The sequence below is a fragment of the Phoxinus phoxinus genome, assembly GCF_949152265.1.
Source record: "Phoxinus phoxinus genome assembly, chromosome: 13".
In the NCBI taxonomy this organism is placed as follows: domain Eukaryota; kingdom Metazoa; phylum Chordata; class Actinopteri; order Cypriniformes; family Leuciscidae; genus Phoxinus; species Phoxinus phoxinus.
The window spans coordinates 35,271,717-35,296,716 of NC_136888.1; the positions used below are offsets into that span (position 1 = coordinate 35,271,717).

A 25,000-nucleotide genomic window follows, 5' to 3' on the forward strand; every position below is an offset into this window, starting at 1 on the left:
CAGACACAGACACACACACACACACACACACACACACACTCACACACACACACACACAGACACACACACACACACACACACACACACACACACACAGACACACACACACAAGTCTCTTCTGATCACCAAGGCTGTTTATTTGATAAAAAATAAAGGAAAAATTATGAAATATTATTGTAAATCTGCTGTTTTCTATGTGAATATACAGTAAAGTGTAATTTATTCCTGTGATCAAAGCTGAATTTTCAGAATTATTACTCCAGTGTCACATGATCCAAATCCATTTTTATTTCCAAATTCAAATTTTTCCGGATTCAGTTTTAATGATTAAATAAACGTTTAGCAATAAAAAGCATTTCTAATTAATTGAAATCATGAAGCTTATGCAAATGAACAAAAATACCCTATACAACCAATTTAATTTTCCCTCAAAATTGGTTCAATTAAATTTTAATAATAAAAAAAAGTGTCTAATCGATTGAATTCATAAAACTTTAGCAATTTATTTATGTGTATAAAATGAGGGCAGTTTAACTAGCAGTCTTGTATTGTGTGGAGATGAACAGCATATTATGATTCGTCATCTTTCTGAAAGACGAATAGCATCTAAAATATCATGTTAAGTGTAATTACATTATGATTTTTTTATTATTCATCTTCGCTTTCTTTGAATGCTTGTCAAGTTGAAATAATCCCATAATGCACCAGCATCTGATCTCTCCCCCTCCTGACATTTAAAGCCTCAGTTTCCACAGAAACGCAACATTAGAGCAGATCTGTGTGTAAAACTGAAGATGTGAATCTGGAACATCTCTGAGTCAGAGCTGACTGTACATTAGTCTGTGTGTAGTCTGTGTGTAGTCTGTGTGTAGTCTGTGTGTAGTCTGCGTGTAGTCTGTGTGTAGTCTGTGTGTAGTCTGTGTGTAGTCTGCGTGTAGTCTGCGTTTAGTCTGCGTGTAGTCTGTGTGTAGTCTGCGTGTAGTCTGCGTGTAGTCTGCGTGTAGTCTGCGTGTAGTCTGTGTGTAGTCTGTGTGTAGTCTGTGTGTAGTCTGTGTGTAGTCTGTTTAACCTGTGTTTAGTCTGTGTGTAGTCTGTGTGTAGTCTGTGTGTAGTCTGCGTGTAGTCTGCGTGTAGTCTGCGTGTAGTCTGCGTGTAGTCTGCGTGTAGTCTGTGTGTAGTCTGTGTGTAGTCTGTGTGTAGTCTGTTTAACCTGTGTTTAGTCTGTGTGTAGTCTGCGTGTAGTCTGTGTGTAGTCTGTGTTTAGTCTGTGTGTAGTCTGCGTGTAGTCTGCGTTTAGTCTGCGTGTAGTCTGCATGCAGTCTGTGTGTAATCTGTTTTTAGTCTGCGTTTAGTCTGCGTGTAGTCTGCGTTTAGTCTGCGTGTAGTCTGCGTGTAGTCTGTGTGTAGTCTGCGTGTAGTCTGTGTGTAGTCTGTGTGTAGTCTGTGTGTAGTCTGCGTTTAGTCTGCGTTTAGTCTGTGTGTAGTCTGTGTGTAGTCTGTGTGTAGTCTGCGTGTAGTCTGCGTGTAGTCTGCGTGTAGTCTGTGTGTAGTCTGCGTTTAGTCTGTGTGTAGTCTGCGTGTAGTCTGTGTGTAGTCTGCGTTTAGTCTGTGTGTAGTCCGCGTGTAGTCCGCGTGTAGTCTGCGTGTAGTCTGTGTGTAGTCTGTGTGCAGTCTGTGTGTAGTCTGCGTGTAGTCTGTGTGTAGTCTGTGTGTAGTCTGTGTGTAGTCTGTGTGTAGTCTGCGTGTAGTCTGTGTGTAGTCTGCGTGTAGTCTGTGTGTAGTCTGTGTGTAGTCTGTGTGTAGTCTGCGTGTAGTCTGTGTGTAGTCTGTGTGTAGTCTGCGTGTATTCTGTGTGTAGTCTGTGTGTAGCCTGTGTGTAGTCTGTTTAACCTGTGTGTAGTCTGTGTGTAGTCTGTGTGTAGTCTGTGTGTAGTCTGCGTTTAGTCTGTGTGTAGTCTGTGTGTAGTCTGAGTTTAGTCTGTGTGCAGTCTGTGTGTAGCCTGTGTGTAGTCTGTTTAACCTGTTTCTAGTCTGTGTGTAGTCTGTGTTTAGTCTGTGTGTAGTCTGTGTGTAGTCTGTGTGTAGTCTGTGTTTAGTCTGTGTGTAGTCTGTGTGTAGTCTGTGTGTAGTCTGTGTTTAGTCTGTGTGTAGTCTGTGTGTAGTCTGTGTGTAGTCTGTGTGTAGTCTGCGTGTAGTCTGCGTGTAGTCTCCGTGTAGTCTCCGTGTAGTCTGTGTGTAGTCTGCGTGTAGTCTGCGTGTAGTCTGCGTGTGGTCTGCGTGTTGTCTGCGTGTAGTCTGTGTGTAGTCTGCGTGTATTCTGTGTGTAGTCTGTGTGTAGTCTGCGTGTAGTCTGCGTGTATTCTGTGTGTAGTCTGTGTGTAGTCTGTGTGTAGTCTGTGTGTTGTCTGTGTGTGGTCTGTGTGTAGTCTGCGTGTAGTCTGCGTGTAGTCTGCGTGTATTCTGTGTGTAGTCTGCGTTTAGTCTGTGTTTAGTCTGTGACGTGTAGTCTCTGTTTAGTCTGTGTGTAGTCTGCGTGTAGTCTGTGTGTACTCTGCGTGTATTCTGTGTGTAGTCTGCGTTTAGTCTGTGTTTAGTCTGTGTGTAGTCTCTGTTTAGTCTGTGTGTAGTCTGCGTGTAGTCTGTGTTTAGTCTGCGTGTAGTCTGCGTGTAGTCTGTGTGTAGTCTGTGTGTAGTCTGTGTGTAGTCTGTGTGTAGTCTGCGTTTAGTCTGTGTGTAGTCTGCGTGTAGTCTGTGTGTTGTCTGTGTGTAGTCTGTGTGTAGTCTGTGTGTTTTTTTTTTGTAGCCTGTGTGTAGTCGTTGTGTGGTCTGTGTGTAGTCTGTGTGTAGTCTGTGTGTAGCCTGTGTGTAGTCTGTGTTTAGTCTGTTTGTGGTCTGTGTGTAGTCTGTGTGTGGTCTGAGGGTAGTCTGTGTGTAGTCTGTGTGTTGTCTGTGTGTAGTCTGTGTGTAGTCTGTGTGTTGTTTGTGTGTAGCCTGTGTTTAGTCGTTGTGTGGTCTGTGTGTAGTCTGTGTGTACTCTGTGTGTAGTCTGTGTGTACTCTGTGTGTAGCCTGTGTGTAGTCTGTTTAACCTGTGTGTAGTCTGTGTGTAGTCTGTTTAACCTGTGTGTAGTCTGTGTGTAGTCTGTGTGTAGTCTGTGTGTAGTCTGTGTGTAGTCTGTTTAACCTGTGTTTAGTTTGTGTGTAGTCTGTGTGTTGTCTGTGTGTTGTCTGTGTGTAGTCTGTGTGTAGTCTGTGTGTTGTCTGTGTGTAGTCTGTGTGTTGATGGGGGGAAGCCTGTGTGTAGTCTGTGTGTTGATGGGGGGAAGCCTGTGTGTAGTCTGCGTGTAGTCTGTGTGTAGCCTGTGTGTAGTCTGTGTTTAGTCTGTTTGTGGTCTGTGTGTAGTCTGTGTGTGGTCTGAGGGTAGTCTGTGTGTAGTCTGTGTGTTGTCTGTGTGTAGTCTGTGTGTAGTCTGTGTGTAGTCTGTGTTTAGTCTGTGTGTAGCCTGTGTGTAGTCTGTGTTTAGTCTGTTTGTGGTCTGTGTGTAGTCTGTGTGTGGTCTGAGGGTAGTCTGTGTGTAGTCTGTGTGTTGTCTGTGTGTAGTCTGTGTGTAGTCTGTGTGTTGTTTGTGTGTAGCCTGTGTTTAGTCGTTGTGTGGTCTGTGTGTAGTCTGTGTGTACTCTGTGTGTAGTCTGTGTGTACTCTGTGTGTAGCCTGTGTGTAGTCTGTTTAACCTGTGTGTAGTCTGTGTGTAGTCTGTTTAACCTGTGTGTAGTCTGTGTGTAGTCTGTGTGTAGTCTGTGTGTAGTCTGTTTAACCTGTGTTTAGTTTGTGTGTAGTCTGTGTGTTGTCTGTGTGTTGTCTGTGTGTAGTCTGTGTGTAGCCTGTGTGTTGTCTGTGTGTAGTCTGTGTGTTGATGGGGGGAAGCCTGTGTGTAGTCTGTGTGTTGATGGGGGGAAGCCTGTGTGTAGTCGTTGTGTGGTCTGTGTGTAGTCTGTGTGTAGTCTGTGTGTAGTCTGTGTGTACTCTGTGTGTAGTCTGTGTGTAGTCTGTGTGTAGCCTGTGTGTAGTCTGTTTAACCTGTGTGTAGTCTGTGTGTAGTCTGTTTAACCTGTGTGTAGTCTGTGTGTAGCTGTGTGTAGCTGTGTGTAGTCTGTGTGTTGTCTGTGTGTAGTCGTTTTGTGGTCTGTGAGTTTTCTGTGTGTAGTCTGTGTGTAGCTGTGTGTAGCTGTGTGTAGTCTGTGTGTATTCTGTGTGTTGTCTGTGTGTAGCTGTGTGTAGTCTGTGTGTAGTCTGTGTGTAGCCTGTGTGTAGTCTGTGTTTAGTCTGTGTGTGGTCTGTGTGTAGTCTGTGTGTAGTCTGTGTGTAGCTGTGTGTAGCTCTGTGTAGTCTGTGTGTAGCCTGTGTGTAGTCTGTGTTTAGTCTGTGTGTGGTCTGTGTGTAGTCTGTGTGTAGTCTGTGTGTAGCTGTGTGTAGTCTGTGTGTAGCCTGTGTGTAGCCTGTGTGTAGTCTGTGTGTAGTCTGTGTGTAGTCTGTGTGTTGTCTGTGTGTTGTCTGTGTGTAGTCTGTGTGTAGTCTGTGTGTTGTTTGTGTGTAGCCTGTGTTTAGTCGTTGTGTGGTCTGTGTGTACTCTGTGTGTACTCTGTGTGTAGTCTGTGTGTACTCTGTGTGTAGCCTGTGTGTAGTCTGTTTAACCTGTGTGTAGTCTGTGTGTAGTCTGTTTAACCTGTGTGTAGTCTGTTTAACCTGTGTTTAGTTTGTGTGTAGTCTGTGTGTTGTCTGTGTGTTGTCTGTGTGTTGTCTGTGTGTAGTCTGTGTGTAGTCTGTGTGTTGTCTGTGTGTAGTCTGTGTGTTGATGGGGGGAAGCCTGTGTGTAGTCGTTGTGTGGTCTGTGTGTAGTCTGTGTGTAGTCTGTGTGTAGTCTGTGTGTAGTCTGTGTGTAGCTGTGTGTAGTCTGTGTGTTGTCTGTGTGTAGTCTGTGTGTTGATGGGGGGGAAGCCTGTGTGTAGTCGTTTTGTGGTCTGTGAGTTTTCTGTGTGTAGTCTGTGTGTAGCTGTGTGTAGCTGTGTGTAGCTGTGTGTAGTCTGTGTGTAGTCTGTGTGTAGCTGTGTGTAGCTGTGTGTAGCTGTGTGTAGTCTGTGTGTTGTCTGTGTGTAGTCTGTGTGTTGTCTGTGTGTAGTCTGTGTGTAGTTGTGTGTAGTCTGTTTAACCTGTGTGTAGTCGTTGTGTGGTCTGTGAGTTTTCTGTGTGTAGCTGTGTGTAGCTGTGTGTAGCTGTGTGTAGTCTGTGTGTTGTCTGTGTGTAGTCTGTGTGTAGCTGTGTGTAGTCTGTGTGTTGTCTGTGTGTAGTCTGTGTGTTGTCTGTGTGTTGTCTGTGTGTAGCTTTGTGTAGCTGTGTGTAGTCTGTGTGTTGTCTGTGTGTAGTCTGTGTGTTGTCTGTGTGTTGTCTGTGTGTAGCTGTGTGTACTCTGTGTGTAGTCTGTGTGTTGTCTGTGTTTAGTCTGTGTGTTGTCTGTGTGTAGCTGTGTGTAGTCTGTGTGTTGTCTGTGTGTTGCTGTGTGTAGCTGTGTGTAGTCTGTGTGTAGTCTGTGTGTTGTCTGTGTGTAGCTGTGTGTAGTCTGTGTGTTGTCTGTGTGTAGCTGTGTGTAGTCTGTGTGTTGTCTGTGTGTAGCTGTGTGTAGTCTGTGTGTTGTCTGTGTGTAGCTGTGTGTAGTCTGTGTGTTGTCTGTGTGTAGCTGTGTGTAGTCTGTGTGTAGCTGTGTGTAGCTGTGTGTAGTCTGTGTGTAGCTGTGTGTAGCTGTGTGTAGTCTGTGTGTTGTCTGTGTGTAGCTGTGTGTAGTCTGTGTGTTGTCTGTGTGTAGCTGTGTGTAGTCTGTGTGTAGCTGTGTGTAGCTGTGTGTTGTCTGTGTGTAGCTGTGTGTAGTGACTCATTTAAAGAATTGATTCAAATTAATAAAAAAATTAAATAGTTTTGCTGTGCTTGTTTGTTGGGCTGCACAATTTTGGACAATATCTTGTTCAATAGCTTTTGATCACAGGAATAAATTACACTTTACTTTATATTTACGTAGAAAGAAGTGTGTGTGTGTGTGTGTGTGTGTGTGTGTGTGTGTTTAATGAAAACGTCCATCGGCTCGGATAAATGCAGACGCAGTGTTTTTCTATAACCCTGCTGTGCTCTCGGAGTGTTTATTAGGGCCGGATGGACAATATCGATTAATCTGCAGTTTGATGAACCGATATCAATCTGTGGTTTTCTGTTCATCCATCTAATAACTGCAATACGCTCGTTTAACAAAGGATCAACTTTCATATTCTGTCAGTTTTATCAATAAATGTGTGTGTGTGTGTGTGTGTGTTTAATGTGTGTGATCATCTCTTCCTCTTTACTACTACTGTGTGTGCATAACTATAAATAAATATAAATAACAGCAGCCAATAAACATCAATGATCATCAGAAGGTGTTGAGAGATTCAGTGTTATATATATGAGTTATATATATGTGTGTCTCATATAATCCATCAATCAGTGTTTCAACCGCTAATTAAACAGCTGGAGAACAATAACCTCACATTTAAAGCCTCCAGTGACCATAAACTCAACAGTTAGCTAGAAAAATAACTGTAGAGATGTAATATATGACATATTCATTATATTTTGAATTAACCTGTTCTTCAACATTTAATGTATGTTTGAATATATGAAAACAATTATGACAGCCGCCATTTAAATTAAGTATTAAAAAAGTAAACTCAATTATATAATTAAGTGGATTTAAAAACCGCCTTGTTCAGTATAAATTTAAAATTATTTTTTATTTGAGTGTTGATTATATCTAAAAAGAAATAGCAATTAAATTTGGACTATTATAACCTATTATACCTATATTATAACTATGTAGTTTAGAGTAGGGTAAAAACGTTATTATGTTATCGTTATCGGCCCAAAAAGAACATTTTGCCTATATATATATATTCAGTATAAATATTAAAGCTGATAAATAATGTATTATTTCCTTTAGCTGAGACTCTTCAGATGCGACTGTTCAACATGATGGTTTTGAATTTCTTGAAATAATATTGAAATCACTTCAATAAGGAAAATAATAATAATTAATAAATCGTTACATTTAAATACAGTAAAGTGCAACATGTGTCTGTCATATCGGCTACATAACATTATAATAAGAACATTATAATTGTGTGTTTGGGACGTGGCTTTTAATGGTGAGAATTGTGTTTTTGTAATCAGGCTCTCAAAAAATATAACAAAATTTGAATTTAGATTTATCAGCCAATATATCGGTTACAAAGAATTATCGGTTATCGACCAATATATCGGCTTCAAAGAATTATCGGTTATCGACCAATATATCGGCTTCAAAGAATTATCGGTTATCGGCCAATATATCGGCTACATCGGTTATCGGCTACAAAGAATTATCGGTTATCGGCCAATATATCGGCTTCAAAGAATTATCGGTTATCGGCCAATATATCGGCTACATCGGTTATCGGCTACAAAGAATTATCGGTTATCGGCCAATATATCGGCTTCAAAGAATTATCGGTTATCGGCCAATATATCGGCTACATCGGTTATCGGCTACAAAGAATTATCGGTTATCGGCCAATATATCGGTTACAAAGAATTATCGGTTATCGGCCAATATATCGGTTACAAAGAATTATCGGTTATCGGCCAATATATCGGCTTCAAAGAATTATCGTTATCGGCCAATATATCGGTTACAAAGAATTATCGGTTATCGGCCAATATATCGGTTACAAAGAGTTATTGGTTATCGGCCAAATTTTTCAACATTATTAAGGATGATATAGGTTCATTTGTAATGTTATCGTTATCGGCCCAATAAGAAAATTTTGCCTATATATATATATATATGATTGAAATATGATTGGAATCACTTCAAAAAGAAAAATACAGTAAAGTGCAACATGTGTCTGTCATATCGGCAACATAACATTATAATGAGAACATCATCAAATTGTGTGTTTGGGTCTTGGCTTTTAATGGTGAGACTTTTGTTTTTGTAATCAGACTAAAAAAATATAACAAAATTTGAATTTAGATTTATCGGCCAATATATCGGTTACAAAGAATTATTGCTTATCGACCAAATGTTTCACATCGTTGCTTCCCTAGTTACTGATTGCTAATATAAACTAATAGTGATGGGAGAAACTGAGCATGTTGACAGTCTGAATCAAACTATTCACAAAATGACAACAACGTTTTCAACAAAATACTGAAAATGTACGTGTTTTGGTCGATCATTTACACGACAACGGGATTTTAGGGGCCGGAAAATCTAACTTTTAAAAGCGATACCGTTATGGCCTTCGTGTAATCTACAAAAACGGTCTATAGACGCGTAGTTTCTTTACAAAGTGTCATCGCCACCTACTGGCCTGGCAGCAGAACACAGCGTTTTCAAGTCTGTCATATAGACTAAGATTATAATGAGAACATCATTTAATGGACATGATGAGACTTGTGTTTGTGTAATCAGGCTCTCTAACATTATATACAAATTAGGATTTAGATTTATAGGCCAATATATTGGTTATCGGCTTTCAAATATAAAGAAATATTGGTTATCGTGTCAGACACATTTGTATATTGGTGCATCACTAGTTTAGAGCTTATATTCAGGGAATCTGATCATATTTACGCTCTGGATAAAAGCATCTGGCAAACGCATCAATGTAAATATCCCAGGATTATGATTCCTCTTTTCCTCTGGGAAACGACCGGGATCCTCCTGACATTTGGTGCTGATGATGTCGTGTGTATAGCATGAATATGTTTTTATCCTCTGGCTATATTTCTTATTCATTTAGCAGATGCGTTTATGAGTCTAGATCAGCGCTGGATGAGTAACCGGCGTTTTGACGTTTATTTGCTCAGTAAACGACTCGTTTGTTCATTATGAGTTTGGCTCATAAACTGGTTTGGACGAAGCATTAAAGCTCATCTTCAGTCTCAGTGTGTTGCTCCACCGTATCTCACGTCAGACACGCTTAATTACCTTCAAATAAAGGGATCTCTGATCATTCAGCTGAACAGATAATCTGTGTTAAATGAGATTTAGGAGAAGAATCATTTATTCTAGTGCGTTCTTTGAACTAAATCTCAGTTTTCTCTCTTATCTCATTAGATGTGATGATAAACGGACACTAGCGATGTGTGTGTTGTGTGATTTTTGTGCAGTGTTAACCGTTATTAGCCGATCTGAGTCACAGGAACAGGAAATGATTGCGTCCGCTCCGTCTGAACGCTCGTGAGTCATGATTCACTTCAGCAGGACCTCAGAACAATGAATCATGATTCAGACACAACACACACTTAGAGTCCCGCTGTAGTCCATCATTTTATGCCTTAAAACTATTATCTTTAATCACCAAAATGACATATTTAAGCATTTTTCCTTGATAAGTGTGTGTGTGTGTGTGTATACCAGTCACTGTGCTGCAGTGAACTCATTGTAAACATGGAAACAGATCAGTCTGAATCCTCTCCGTTAATTAACCTCTGCGATCATAATCTTAATTGTTTTTGCTGCTCACATTCGCAGAGGAGAGTGTGTGGATTCATTGACCTTTGACCCTGGGTGATGCACTAGTGCAGATGTCAATCAGCAGCTTTATGTTTAATAAAGCGACTGTGAGCGACTGCAGAACCTCGTCTGATTAAATGAAGCATCTGGATATTGTGCTGTAGCACACACACACACACACACACACACTTTTATTGAGATATGACTTTTGCACTTTAATCAGTTTGAAACATTTTGTTGTATTATGTTTAATGTTAAATGTTGTTTTGTTGAAACATTGAAGTTTGTTGATCTTTTTAACCTGTTTTTAATGATATAATGTAATGACCGTGATCACGCTGTGCTGTGTGTAGGACGATGAGGTGGTCCTGCAGTGTGTGGCCTGCATTCAGAAGGAAAACCGCAAGTTCTGCCTGAGCGCTGAGGGTTTGGGGAACCGCCTGTGTTACCTGGAGCCCACGTCTGAGGCCAAGGTGAGCGTCTGCCCGCGTGCAGTCCTGTAAACCAGTCGGACGGCCTGTTCGTCTGGCGTGAGAATGAAATCAATAAATATAGTGATTGTTTAACAAAAAATTTTGTTACTGAATCAAACATTCTAGAGATTCATTCAAAAACACTAATTCATCCAGTAATGAAGTCTTTATGAGTGAGTCATTGAATCATTCATTCTAGAAATTCATTCGAAAAACACTGATTCATCCAGTAATGAAGTCTTTATGAGCGAGTCATTGAATCATTAATTCTAGAGATTCATTCGAAAAACACTGATTCATCCAGTAATGAAGTCTTTATGAGCGAGTCATTGAATCAAACATTTAAGAGATTCATTAAAAAAACGCTGATTCATCCAGTAATGAAACAAGTGAAGTCTTTATGACGAATCATTGAATCATTCATTCAAGAGATTCATTAAAAAACACTGATTCATACAGTAATGAAACAAGTGAAGTCTTTATGACGAGTCATTGAATCATTCATTCAAGAGATTCATTAAAAAACACTGATTCATACAGTAATAAAACAAGTGAAGTCTTTATGACAAGTCATTGACTCATTCATTCAAGAGATTCATTCAAAACACTGATTCATGCAGTAATGAAGTATTTATGACGAGTCATTGAATCAAACATTTAAGAGATTCATTAAAAAAACGCTGATTCATCCAGTAATGAAACAAGTGAAGTCTTTATGACGAGTCATTGAATCATTCATTCTAGAGATTCATTCAAAAACACTGATTCATCCAGTAATGAAGTATTTATGACGAGTCATTGAATCAAACATTTAAGAGATTCATTAAAAAAACGCTGATTCATCCAGTAATGAAACAAGTGAAGTCTTTATGACGAGTCATTGAATCATTCATTCTAGAGATTCATTCAAAACACTGATTCATCCAGTAATTAAGTATTTATGAGCGAGTCATTGAATCAAACATTTAAGAGATTCATAAAAAAATGCTGATTCATCCAGTAATGAAACAAGTGAAGTCTTTATGACGAGTCATTGAATCATTCATTCATTCAAGAGATTCATTAAAAAACGCTGATTCATCCAGTAATGAAACAAGTGAAGTCTTTATGACGAGTCATTGAATCATTCATTCAAGAGATTCATTAAAAAACACTGATTCATACAGTAATGAAACAAGTGAAGTCTTTATGACGAGTCATTGAATCATTCATTCAAGAGATTCATTAAAAAACACTGATTCATACAGTAATGAAACAAGTGAAGTCTTTATGACGAGTCATTGAATCATTCATTCAAGAGATTCATTAAAAAATGCTGATTCATACAGTAATAAAACAAGTGAAGTCTTTATGACAAGTCATTGAATCATTCATTCAAGAGATTCATTCAAAACACTGATTCATCCAGTAATGAAGTATTTATGACGAGTCATTGAATCAAACATTTAAGAGATTCATTAAAAAAAAGCTGATTCATCCAGTAATGAAACAAGTGAAGTCTTTATGACGAGTCATTGAATCATTCATTCTAGAGATTCATTCAAAAACACTGATTCATCCAGTAATTAAGTATTTATGAGCGAGTCATTGAATCAAACATTTAAGAGATTCATAAAAAAAATGCTGATTCATCCAGTAATGAAACAAGTGAAGTCTTTATGACGAGTCATTGAATCATTAATTCAAGAGATTCATTAAAAAATTCTGATTCATCCAGTAATGAAACAAGTGAAGTCTTTATGTATATTGTTTTACTGTGAGATTGTCCCATGGTGATTAAACTGTCTGTGGTGTTCTTTCGGCGCGCCTTAAGTCATCTATAGGATCAGATTTTTCCCTAAAATCGGACAGGAGGAGCTCTAGGAAAGGAATCGACAGACAGATTTGGTCCCCGACCTCGAGTTTCACAGTTAATTCACTACACCACCACAGACTCAGGTCACCAGCGTGGTTTCATCTCTCAATTTCCAAATTCCCAGTTCAGAGTAACTTGTGTTCCTCTCAAACTCAATTCTCAGTTGTACAGAAAAAAAATATTTGAGCCGTGTCATTTCCTACATTTGGTTGCTTTGACGCGGGATGACCCAGCTCTCTGTATATTAGTTATAGTTGTGATTATGGCTCTTGGTGTTTGTGTATCCCGCTCATAGATGCCGTTATCGGGATAGTTGTCATGAGTTTAGCGTGTTCAGGCTCTGTTGGGCTCGCCAGCGTCTCCGCGGAGGAACGACTCAATGCCTCGTGACTAAAGGATATGAGAGTAATTAGCCGAGACAGTGATGATGTATCGCCGCTCTCGCTGCCGGTTTGTCTTCATTGTGCATTTTCTATTCTTATGAGAGACGTCGTTCCTCAGGGAGAAGGAGAACTAATGATCCACCTTCACACCCGATGAGCCGCGCGCTTAAAACACTGTAACCAGACTCATTAATGATAGAATACATGTAAATACACACCTCCTCTGTTATGATGTGAGGGAGTCTGTTGTGGTCTGTCATCTCCACAACTGTCTCTGATCCACCGGTTAAAGGCTTCAGCTCCGAGACCTTGATGTGACGCGATCGTCCATCATCCACTGCTGTCTTCTCTCTCTACAGTCCTTGTTTTTTTAATCTATCTCACTTCACTCAACAGAGGTCAAAGGTCACTCAGCTGTTTCCCCCATCACACTCACACAGAGCTGTGCTAAACTCACTTCTCATGCATATTTCAAGTCATCTTCAGATAGGGATGCACGATATATCAGCATCGGCCTATATATGATAATTTTTAATGTTTTCGATATCGGCCCGATAAATTTGTCCGATATATTAAAGTTGATAAATAATGTTTTATTTCCTTCAGCTGAGACGCTTCAGATGCGCACTGTTCAACATGATGGTTTTGAATTGTTTGAAATATGATTGGAATCACTTAAAAAGTAGAGATGCACCGATATGAAAGTTTTGGCCGATACCGATAATTCTTTATATTTGAAAGCCGATAACCGATATATTGGCCGATTAATCTAATTTGTATATAATTTTTGAGAGCCTGATTACAAAAACACAAGTCTCACCAATTAAAAGCCACGTCCCAAACACACAATTATAATGTTCTCATTATAATTTTATGTAGCCGATATGACAGACTTGTGATGCACATGTTACAGAATTATTAACTTTATTTTCCTTTTTTGAAGTGATTTCAATCATATTTCAAGCAACTCAACACCATCATGTTGAACAGTGCGCATCTGAAGAGTCTCAGCTGAAGGAAATAATACATTATTTATCAGCTTTATATATATCGGCTGAATTTTCACATCGGGCCGATAACGATAACATTAAAATGATCATATATCGGTCGATACCGATTGTGTTTGGGTCATGGCTTTTAATGGTGAGACTTTTGTTTTTGTAATCAGGCTCTCAAAAATTATATAAAAATTTGGATTTAGATTTATCTGCCAATATATCGGTTATCAGCTTTCAAATATAAAGAATTATCGGTTATCGTTATCGGCCAAAATGTTCATATCGGTGCATCTCTAATCTTCTGGTTTTCTGATTGAGAACCGCTGTCTGCGTGAGTTCACCAGGTCAAACCAACCTTTCTGCTGAGACGCTTCAGATGCGCACTGTTCAACATGATGGTTTTGAATTGCTTGAAATATGATTGAAATAGAGATGCACCGATATGAAAGTTTTGGCTGATACCGATAATTCCTTATATTTAAAAGCCGCTAACCGATATATTGGCCGATTAATCTAAATACTAATTTTTATATAATTTTTGAGAGCCTGATTACAAAAACACAAGTCTCACCATTAAAAGCCACGTCCCAAACAAACAATTATAATGTTCTCATGATAATGTTATGTTGCCGATATGTCAGACACATGTTGCACTTTACTGTATTTTCCTTTTTTTAAGTAATTTCAATCAAATTTCAAGCAGTTCAGAACCATCATGTTGAACAGTGCATAACAGAACATTATTTATATTTAACGATAACATTAAAAATGATCATATTATCGGCCGATACCAATTGTGTTTGTATCTTGGCTCTTAATGAAAATTTGGCCGATATATATAAAGCCGATAAATAATGTATTATTTCCTTCAGCTGAGACGCTTCACATACGCACTGTTCAACATGATGGTGTTGAGTTGCTTGAAATATGATTGAAATCACTTCAAAAAAGGAAAATAAAGTTAATAATTCTGCAACATGTGCAACACAAGTCTGACATATCGGCTACATAACATAATGAGAACATTATAATTGTGTGTTTGGGACGTGGCTTTTAATGGTGAGACTTGTGTTTTTGTAATCAGGCTCTCAAAAATTATATACAATTTGGATATAGATTAATCGGTCAATATATCGGTTATCGGCTTTCAAATATAAAAAATTATCGGTTATCGTTTTCGGCCAAAATGTTCATATCAGTGCATCTCTAATCTTCTGGTTTTCTGATTGAGAACCGCTGTCTGCGTGAGTTCACCCGGTCAAACCAACTAGTTTAGATCTGGGACTGCTAGTTAGAATCCCTGTGAAGAGTCGAACACATCCCGTACTAATAATAAAGAGAAAGTTTCTCCAGCACACCTGGATCATCTCGGACATCCTGATCCACTTTTTCTCCCAGTTTTTGTTGGCTCTTCCTCAGTAAAGGAGGGCAGTTTGCTTCATTTATCTTCTCGTCGCTCGCCTTAAACTGTCATGTCTGGCCTCTTTGGCTTCGATCCCGAACCTCTCACCGGCCGCTTTCTCCTCTGAACACACGTTGAACGCACTACGAAGGCAGTAAATCACACTCCAGCACCTCAGGGCTTCATTTAGGGCGGATTCCTTTTGCATAATAAACTCTAGTTTTGACCTGAAAACGATGATCTCTGAACACTTGCGCACGACGGGTTATTAGGTGGAGAACAGGGCGAACCGTCCGCATGCTGACTTAGCTTGACTTTAGTGTTCGTGAAGTCTTTGATTCTCTTTGTGAGTGCAGAACTACTATTAGGACTATTATTAGCAGTTAGTTTTTATGTACATTAAAAAATGTACTGTACTTTTTTGTTATTGTTTGTAGTTTCCACAGTGTTCAATGTTAGCATTAAAATACAGTCTTTAAGTCACAATAAAGCTCTGATGCTGAGAGACTGAAAACACTGAAGCTGTAATTGGACAGAACTATAACTTGAATATATTTTTTGGTAACACTTTATAATAAGGTTCCATTAGTTAATGTTTGTTAATGCATTAACAATTAAGTTATGTGTAACTGCACATAATGTAGTTTTTATATAAACTTTATTAATTTGTTGTTGAAATATAAACATTTAAGGGTGTCTAATAAACGCTTATTTTCATGTGCTTAAACATGTTAGCAATGTGTTAAAACATTAGCAACATGCTAATTAATGCTAACAATGTGATCAATGTGATAGCAACATGCTTAATCGTGCTAGCAGCATGTTAAAACATGTTATCAACATGCTAATTCACTTTAGCAATGTGCTTAAACATGCTGATAAATCATGTTAGTAATTCATGCTCAAGAGCTTGAATATGTTAAAACATATTATCAACGTGTTAAAACATACCGGCAATGTGCTAAAACATGTTAGGGAAGTGTTCAAATGTGTTAGCAAAGTGTTCAAACATGTTAGCAATTTGGTAAGACATGAAAGTGACATGCTAATTAATGTTAGCATAAAGTTAAAATGCTGTTTGTCCTGACAAACTTTTCTTTCTGGTGTCTTGATGATATTGTGTGTTTCAGTATGTTCCTCCAGATCTGTGCATCTGTAGCTTCGTGTTGGAGCAGTCGCTCTCTGTCCGCGCGCTGCAGGAAATGCTCGCCAAAACTGGACAAAACAATGACGTAAGTACAAAAAACACGCCAATCTCACACAAACACTGAGAGCTGTCAAAATATGAAGAACGAGGTTTCCGCCAAAAAATCGACCCTAAAAGTAAGATATTTGGTTAAAACTAAATAGGGCCAAGAACAGAACCTTGAGGGACCCCGCAGCTCAAGACTAATAAACCTGACGATTGTTGACCGAGTGTCATGATTAGTGTTCCCTGTCTTGTCTATTAGTTATCCCAGGTGTCTCTTATTTCCCACGCCCCCTTGTTATCCTGTTTAGCTCGTTTGTCTCTGATTATTTAAGACCTGTGTTTCTGTCCTGTCCTTGTGAGTTCTTGTTTAATGTTTAATGTTTAACGTTGATGTTGGTTGTTCTCGTTCCCGAGTCCCGTTATCCTGTTTTCTAGTGTGTTAATAAAGCGTGTGCTGCATCTGGATCCTGCCTCTTCTCTGCTTCAGCCGCACCGGCGTTACAGAAGAACTCACCGCAACGTGATCCAGCAGCCATGCCTTCCTGGAATCCAGACGTGCAGATTCTCCGTCTCCATCAGGAGAATCGCTCCATAGAAGAGTACGTCGCGGAATTCATGAAACTGGCGCCTCTCGCGCAAATGAGCACCCAGTGCTTGAAGATATTCTTCCACGGGGGATTATCAGAACCACTTCGGTCACAGATGCCCGGACCTGATCCTTCCGTGACTCTGATCCAGTATGTCGAGTGGGCTCTTTCTATGAGTGGTTCATCGTTTGCTGTGGGCTTAGCGGAGGAGGTAAAAGTGCTTCACGTGGGCTTCATTCAACCTGTGCTTCTCCCGTACTCGGCCGACCATACGTCGCGAGAGACGCCCACCAAACCCGCGCTCCACGTCTGCCCAGCCGAGCCCGCGCTCCACGTCTGCCAAGCCGAGCCCGCGCTCCACGTCTGCCCAGCCGAGCCCGCGCTCCACGTCTGCCCAGCCGAGCCCGCGCTCCACGTCTGCCCAGCCGAGCCCGCGCTCCACGTCTGCCCAGCCGAGCCCGCGCTCCACGTCTGCCCAGCCGAGCCCGCGCTCCACGTCTGCCCAGCCGAGCCCGCGCTCCACGTCTGCCCAGCCGAGCCCGCGCTCCACGTCTGCCCAGCCGAGCCCGCGCTCCACGTCTGCCCAGCCGAGCCCGCGCTCCACGTCTGCCCAGCCGAGCCCGCGCTCCACGTCTGCCCAGCCGAGCCCGCGCTCCACGTCTGCCCGGCCGAGACCGCGCTCGACGCACCTGAACCTCACGTCAGCCTTGACGAACCGAGTGAGCCGAGTGAATCGAGTGAGCCGAGTGAATCGAGTGAGCCGAGTGAATCGAGTGAGCCGAGTGAATCGAGTGAGCCGATTGAATCCAGTGAGCCGAGTGAATCGAGTGCATCCTGTGAGTCTAGTGCATCCTGTGAGTCAAGTGCATCCTGTAATGAATCAAGCCCAGTGAAGCGCCGTCGCAGAAGGAGAAGGAGGACTCGTTGGGCTCGTCAGGCTCCGGAGGGCGTTCCCGGACTCCTCGCCCTGCCGGCCCCGCCTCTGCGCCTCGCCCTGCCGGCCCCGCCTCTGCGCCTCGCCCTGCCGGCCCCGCCTCTGCATCTTGCCTTACCTGCGCCTCTCGGGCTTCGGGAGCCTTTTCCGGTGGCGGTTCCCAGCCTGGAGGTCTTGGATTTCCCCAAGTATTTTTGGGGGGGGGGGCAGGAGGTGCCCTGTGAGGGCCATGAAGGCTGCTCCGCCCTGGCCGCCGTCACGTCCTGCTCCGCCCTGGCCGCCGTCACGTCCTGCTCCGCCCTGGCCGCCGTCACGTCCTGCTCCGCCCTGGCCGCCGTCACGTCCTGCTCCGCCCTGGCCGCCGTCACGTCCTGCTCCGCCCTGGCCGCCGTCACGTCCTGCTCCGCCCTGGTCCCCGTCATGTCCTGCTCCGCCCTGGTCTCCCACGCTCCATGGCCCAGGCCCGCCTTGCCTGTGTCCTGGTCCCGTTCCCCTGCACGGGCCTGGCCCTCCGTCCCTCCCCCAGAATCGCTTTCGCTCTGCCCCCCGCCTGGTTCGTGTTTGGAGCGTCTGGAAGCCGCTCCTTTGTAGGGGGGCTATGTCAGGATTAGTGTTCCCTGTCTTGTCTATTAGTTATCCCAGGTGTCTCTTATTTCCCACTCCCCCTTGTTATCCTGTTTAGCTCGTTTGTCTCTGATTATTTAAGACCTGTGTTTCTGTCCTGTCCTTGTGAGTTCTTGTTTAATGTTTAATGTTTAACGTTGATGTTGGTTGTTCTCGTTCCCGAGTCCCGTTATCCTGTTTTCTAGTGTGTTAATAAAGCGTGTGCTGCATCTGGATCCTGCCTCTTCTCTGCTTCAGCCGCACCGGCGTTACACCGAGAATCTTATGTAGCAATCCCAAACTTCCTGGCTAACACATGAAGCACCAGTTCTGTCATTTATTGGTACTTTTTGGTAATTAATTAATTGTAAATAACTTCCAAATTGACTACGTAACTATGTTACATGCTCGTAATTTCATTTGCTCTCTATGTATAGTGCGCATTTGTGCGCCGCTAGCATGAGAAAAAGTAAATTTTTCTGAGGTAAGAGACTTTATTTCATAACAAACTACGAAAATAGTGTCAATGACACTGACAACATCTCATACTGAGTCAGAACAACATGTTTTTCTCTGGCACTCTTTACTTAAACTGCGTTTGACCGAAGAGTCAACAGCGTCTTTCAAAACACTAGTCTCGCATTTACAGATGGGTTAGTAAGCCAGATCTTTAACCCCTATCAGTCTTTAGGTCGCTCAGTGTCTCTTCACAGTGTGTTTGAAGCTCCAGGGCTTTTGTTTAAAGGTCAGATGTCTGGAAGGTCCAGACGGTGAGCCTGATGACCGGTGGCGGCTCTGATCTTTGATTTTGGTCTCCTGTAGTGCAAGCGTGTAACATTAGACGCAATGAACTGAAGATGACAATCAAATGTCGGTGTTTATCAAAAGCATTTGTCTCACACTCTTTTTCTGTGGTTTCTTCACGCCTCCGACAGCAGTTCATTAGAAAGGTGAGTGATTCTCGCTGTTTCTGATTCTACATCTGCTCGGGTTATTAGGGGCAAAGCACTGGAGGTGTGTAGGCACCTATTAAATCAGTGGCGTTCTTCTTCTTCTTCTGTTGTTGTTGTTTCTTCCGCTCTGGAAGTCTATAGCAGCCCATAGAACCGCTTGCAAGAAAGTAGTGAAATTTGGCACACTGATAGAGGACAGTCTGAATTGTCACCATATCAAATTTAGAGTCTCTAACTCAATCCTTCTAGCGCCACCAACTGTCCAAATTTGCACTGACGTTTGTGCAAAATAACTTTCATTTTGTGTAAAATAACTTTAAAAACCGCAAGGGCTACAAACAAAATTATTTTTTCATCTGGTTCCTTATCGATTGCATCAATTACCATATGACGTCATTTTCCGTCATGAACATTTTTCCGTCGTTTTGAATTTTCCGAAAAACGTACTTTTTCTAACTCCTCCTAGGTTGTTGCTACGATTTTCAATAAAATTTAACCGTATCATCTTCAAACCATGCCGACAAAAAGTTATGGAATTAAAGTCTATTCGTCAAACCATTCTCGAATAACGCATGAACGAATCTATAGAAGTGTCCGCCAAAATGAAAGTGAGGCTATTTCTCCGCAACACTTTAGCATATTCTTACCATGACCTGAGGCTACCTTCACAGTTGCGGCACAGTGTCACCTAGTGGTCAGGAGATATGGAAAAAACAACAATTCTGAACAGTTTGGCTAAAAATCACAAAACTGGTCTCTTTAGATTAACAGCATGTCGAGTTGAACGATACCCAATTTTCCCATATCGGCCATTTTGGTTGTCGGCCATTTTGAATTTTGTCAGAAAATGCTATATTTTAAGAACGCATTGGTGTATCGTTACGAAACTCGGTATGTCTCTTCAACACCTAAAGTTGCTAAAAAGAAAATATGCGCACCTTGTGGTCAAAAGTTATAATGAAATTTGCAAATAACTTTGAATTAAACTAGCCTATTATAATGAAACTGGTCTTAATAGATTCCGTGGGTCATGCCGAGAACATGGATACCAATTTTGCCATAGTCGGCCAAACTTCCTGTCCACCATTTTGATTTTCTTTAAAAATCTACTTTTTCAAACTTTTAGTTTGTAAGTGTTGCTGAAGTGGAGATTTCTGGCTCATTGTAGGAGGAAAAACTCATTTTGAGAAAACGGGCTTATAAAGATATACAGTAATTGAAATCTACAGACGCAAATAGATAAAGTGTTCTAAGAGATACAGTTAAAAGTATATTTTGGGTGTTTTTAATCCACTAGTCTGAAAAAACACTATGAAAAGCCAAAAATCTCAAAATTGACAAATGCATGAAAAACACAGTTTGCCTGGAGTGTCTCGCCTTAAATCACATTAGCAGTTATTGTATTTGATTTTTCAAATTATGCTTTAAATGGTTCTGTTTGCAGGCGGCCCAGGGCGGAGGACACCGGACCTTACTCTACGGTCACGCTATTCTCCTCAGACACTCCTTCAGCGGGATGGTTGGTGAACTTTCGCTCTGTCGTCCGCTCGGGTGTGTTTCCCAAAAGCATCGTTAGCTCACTATGGTCGTAAGTTCCGACGTTATCAGCAGTTCAACGTCTGCGTTTCTCGAAACCATGGTTCCAACGAGTGTGTGTGAGCGACAGATCTCGGCCTGCGGTTAGAGGAAGAGTTTCTTGTTTGCATGACATGTGGACTCAATAATGTAAGCAAGCTGACATTCAGTACAATCTATACATTTTATTTAGAATACGTACTAATGTAATTTACGTCTTTTAGTTTGTCAAGAGATTTAAAGTGTAGTTTTTTAAGAGCTGCGCATGTGTGAACGAGCTCTGGTGCGTAAGAACGAGCCTAGGATTTAATCTGGAAATAAAGCAAAATAACTGAGAAAAATTATAGATGGGTCTCAGATGCCATGTCCGTAATTTATATCAAAATATCTAGCGTTAATTCGATCTCAAACAGATTAATTCAAAGAAGTAATTACTCCAACATGTGCGTCACATCATCAACCAACGTGGTTGAACGACCAATATGCGACAGTGCGGTTTCGGGACACAGTCGTGACTACCGTAGATAGATGATTTCTTCACCGATGCAGCGTACAGTGACAGTGAAGCACGAGTTACGGCGCTGTACGGGAAACACACTCCTGTCTGACTCTCTGCAGTTGTGTGACGGTTTCATGTTTTGTGCTGCAGTATCTGACCTGTCTGAAGACGTCGCGGTCTATGACGGATAAGTTATCATTTGATGTGGGACTTCAAGAAGACTCAACAGGTGAAGCATGAGTGTTCGGATTGAAGGTGAAACTGTGCAGTTTTATAGACTCCAGGAACCTCTAGAAATCTCACGAGGAGATTCTGGCTGGGATGCAAGTTTTTGATGTTTGGCAGGGTGTTAGGTATAGGCATAAGGTTTTCAAAAATCCATGGATACAAGTTGGGTGGCCCCCCTAGTGGCAGTTATCCATAAAATCCAAATTGGCCCCCGCCAAAAAGAGAAAATTTTATATCTCAGCTTCCTTTAGTCTTAAATTGTTGTATAATGTAATTTTTTCTACTTTGTTTGATACAAGGAATCCAATTCAGATATATTCTTCTTATTTTAAGTCCATTTCCATGTTAAATCTATTATCATAGTCATATTTAGCTGAAATAAACTGTCAATATCTCTGAAAAAGTCACATTGAAATATTACTCAGGGCCCTAGACCCATTTTTTTACCTCCAAGGTATGCTTTTCTTTGTTGATTGGACCGGTCACTATCACTATAGTGTCAAAAATCACGTGTTGTGACCAAAAGGACCATTGCTGATGCTTTAAATGAACACAACGTCAGAACTATGCCACAGTGAAAAGTTATATTAGCTGTTCACCATGTTAGGGATCAATATTACATTTTAGTCAAATAACACACAAAAAACAATACATACTTAAACATCATGTATTTATTTAAGCCTCAGTCTCAGAGTGAAAACATAACACAACTTTATTCCATTTTTTTTTTTTGCAAATTTTTTTTTTTTTTGATTCTAAATTCGATTTTTGCTTTCGATTCTTGATTCGACTCATACAAGATTATAGACAGGATTTTGATGCGAGATGAAAAATTTATGCTGATAATTCAGAACAGCGCATGCCTTGATCAAGCAGGATCAGGATATTTTGTTTAAGAGAAAACGCATGAAATCTCCCAGCATTCGCGGTAACATGCCAGCCTATGAACAGTGCAGGAAAACTAACACTGGCTTTTGGGTGATAGATAAATAAATATGGAAAAAAATCGATTCTTGGCCTTAGAGAATAGATTTTGAAGTGACCACATTTTAAAAAACGATTAATCGAAAATATATATATTTTTGCCCAGCCCTAGAGGCGATGAGAGTGCAGCGTTTGCGATGTGTATACGTGCGTGTGTGTTTCTCTCCAAAAATTATCTCGCCAAAATTGCGAACATTTATTTATTTTTGGCTGATTACAGTATTTTCTGATTTGTGTGAGTGATAAATAGAGATTTCCAAAATCGTCTCTGTAAAAACCTTCAACTCTAATATATATATATATATATATATAAAAAAAAAATAAACAAGAATTTTGAACCTGACTTCATGCAATGTTCAGATTTTTTTCTAGAAATGTATGCAAATTAGTGCATATTTAATTAGATAGCACCTAATTTGCATATTTAAACATCAAATTTCACTAAACTCCAGGCGAGCCCTGTTGGTGGACGATTCACCCGGCGTCCAAGCAGAGATCGGAGGGGGAGAAGGTGCGCATCGGGGACGACCTCATTCTCGTCAGTGTGTCGTCGGAACGCTATCTTGTGAGTATCAATAAACCAACATACCAGACACCACTTTATTTTCTTCAGCGTTTAATTCTTCTGTAAAATCAGTCGTCACACGGCTTGAGCGTACGCACACAGCCTGTCTAGAACATGCCCAGGTCATATTGCACCACAACAATCACGAGAAAATATGCAGAAAATTGTGATGAAAGAGAATGAACAGCGTTTCTTTGGCCATTCTGTTTATTTTTGTATTTACTTATTTAATTTGTAAATGCATCAATATCAATGAGTATTAAGCTCTTCGGTTTATTTTGTTTTATATTTTAAAATATTCATTTTATTTTATTTATTATATTTACATGACTATTAAACTTTTCAGTCCTGTAAGCCTTTTTTTAAACTTCAAATTATTAATTTAATCTAATTTCATTTATGTACTTTTTTTTTCTTTTTAAATTAATAAATGTACCGGTATGTATTTCCCCATCTATTAAGCTTTTCCGTTTATATTTAGTTTTTTAGTTCAAAATATTTTATTTTATTTACATTAGAGTTAAGAAGTTTTGTTAGGTCAACGTATTATTTAATTAAATTTATTTAAAAAAAAATCCATTTATTATTTATTTCCATGACTATTAAGCTTTTTTTATTTTATTTATTTTTTTATTTCCCCGTCTATTAAGCTTTTCAGTTTATATTTAGTTTTATAGTTCAAAATGTTTTTTCTTTTCTTTTACTTTATTTTATTTTATTTACTGTACATTACAGTTAATATTTTCTAAGCATATTTGTTAGTTCAACTTATTATTTAATTGAATTTAATTAATTAATTAACTTATTTATTTTTTCAATTCATCGATTTCTTATTTATTTCCATGACTTTTAAACTCTTCAGTGCTGTAAGCATATTTATATAGTATTATTATATAATTATTAAATAATTAAACATATATATTTTATTTATATTTGTATTATAAAATCATTTAATTTCCTTATTTCCATGACTATTAAGCATCCCAGTGCTGTAAGTGTATTGATTATGTTTTATAGTTCCTTTTTTCATCTTTCTAGTAATAATTCACTTTTTAATTTAATATTTAACTTTTTGCATCAGCAGCTCTTATAGCTGATAAATGATTGACACTTCCAGTATAAAAGCATCAATATTGCCATATATCTCAGTCACTGTGATGTCTGGTCCAGAGAGTCCGACACGGTCAGCATTAGTCAGTGTGTGTGTGTGTGTGTGTGTGTTAGTGGACCATCACAGTTTTACAGTTTAATCTGAATTTACGCAAGCATAACCCATGATGCAAAGCTTCTCAGTTATGACCTCTGGGGCAAGCGCATCATAGAGCCCACATGACACGAGATGACGTGTTGCCATGGTAACGATTGTGCACCCCGTCTCCCGACAGCATCTGTCCATATCCAATGGGAGCATCCATGTGGACGCGTCGTTCATGCAGACGCTGTGGAACGTGCACCCGACCTGCTCCGGCAGCAACGTGGAGGAAGGTCCGTCACTCAGACACACACTCAGTGTGTTGTGGATAGAGTCTGCAGGACATGTGATGGAACACACACACAGCTCAGCGCATGAACAAACTGTGGTTTCCTGTTGTGTTGCAGTAAAACATCATTGATTTTCTGATTGATTTGAATCTAAATGTGCCCATGCATGTGTAGTGACCATCCTTCATCAAATCTGATTAAGACAATGGTTAAAAAACAACGTTTTGCAGTAAAACATCATTGATTTTCTTGATTTTGATTTTATCCATACTTTGCCCGACTGATTCTTCTCTCGTCCTATAGGATACCTTCTTGGTGGTCATGTGATGCGTCTCTTCCACGGGCACGATGAGGTCCTGACGATCCCGGGGTCGGATCAGAGTGAGGAAGAGCAGAGGTAGAAACCTGACACCTGTCAATCTTCAACAGAACAAACACCATCATCATCAACATCATCATCATCATCATCAACATCTTCATCATCAACATTATCATCTTCATCATCAACATTATCATCTTCATCATCAACATTATCATCTTCATCATCAACATCTTCATCATCAACATCATCAACATCTTCATCATCAACATCATCAACATCTTCATCATCTTCGTCATCATCATCATCATCAACATCATCAACATCTTCATCATAATCATCATCTTCATCATCTTCATCATCATCATAATCATCATCTTCATCATCATCT

At 40.2% G+C, this 25,000-nt stretch overlaps 1 protein-coding gene across 1 annotated transcript in view; it reads left to right on the top strand.

The window, feature by feature from the left end:
• Positions 1–25,000, top strand: part of LOC307009684 (ryanodine receptor 3) — a gene marked incomplete at its 5' end in the record, with an annotated part of 184,937 nt that overhangs the window by 10,561 nt on the left and 149,376 nt on the right. The window contains 8 exon segments of the mRNA XM_079633623.1: positions 9,931–10,050; positions 15,819–15,920; positions 20,368–20,381; positions 20,383–20,476; positions 21,182–21,260; positions 22,696–22,808; positions 24,194–24,293; positions 24,594–24,687. Of these exon segments, the coding sequence (XP_079489749.1) occupies positions 9,931–10,050; positions 15,819–15,920; positions 20,368–20,381; positions 20,383–20,476; positions 21,182–21,260; positions 22,696–22,808; positions 24,194–24,293; positions 24,594–24,687 (716 nt within the window).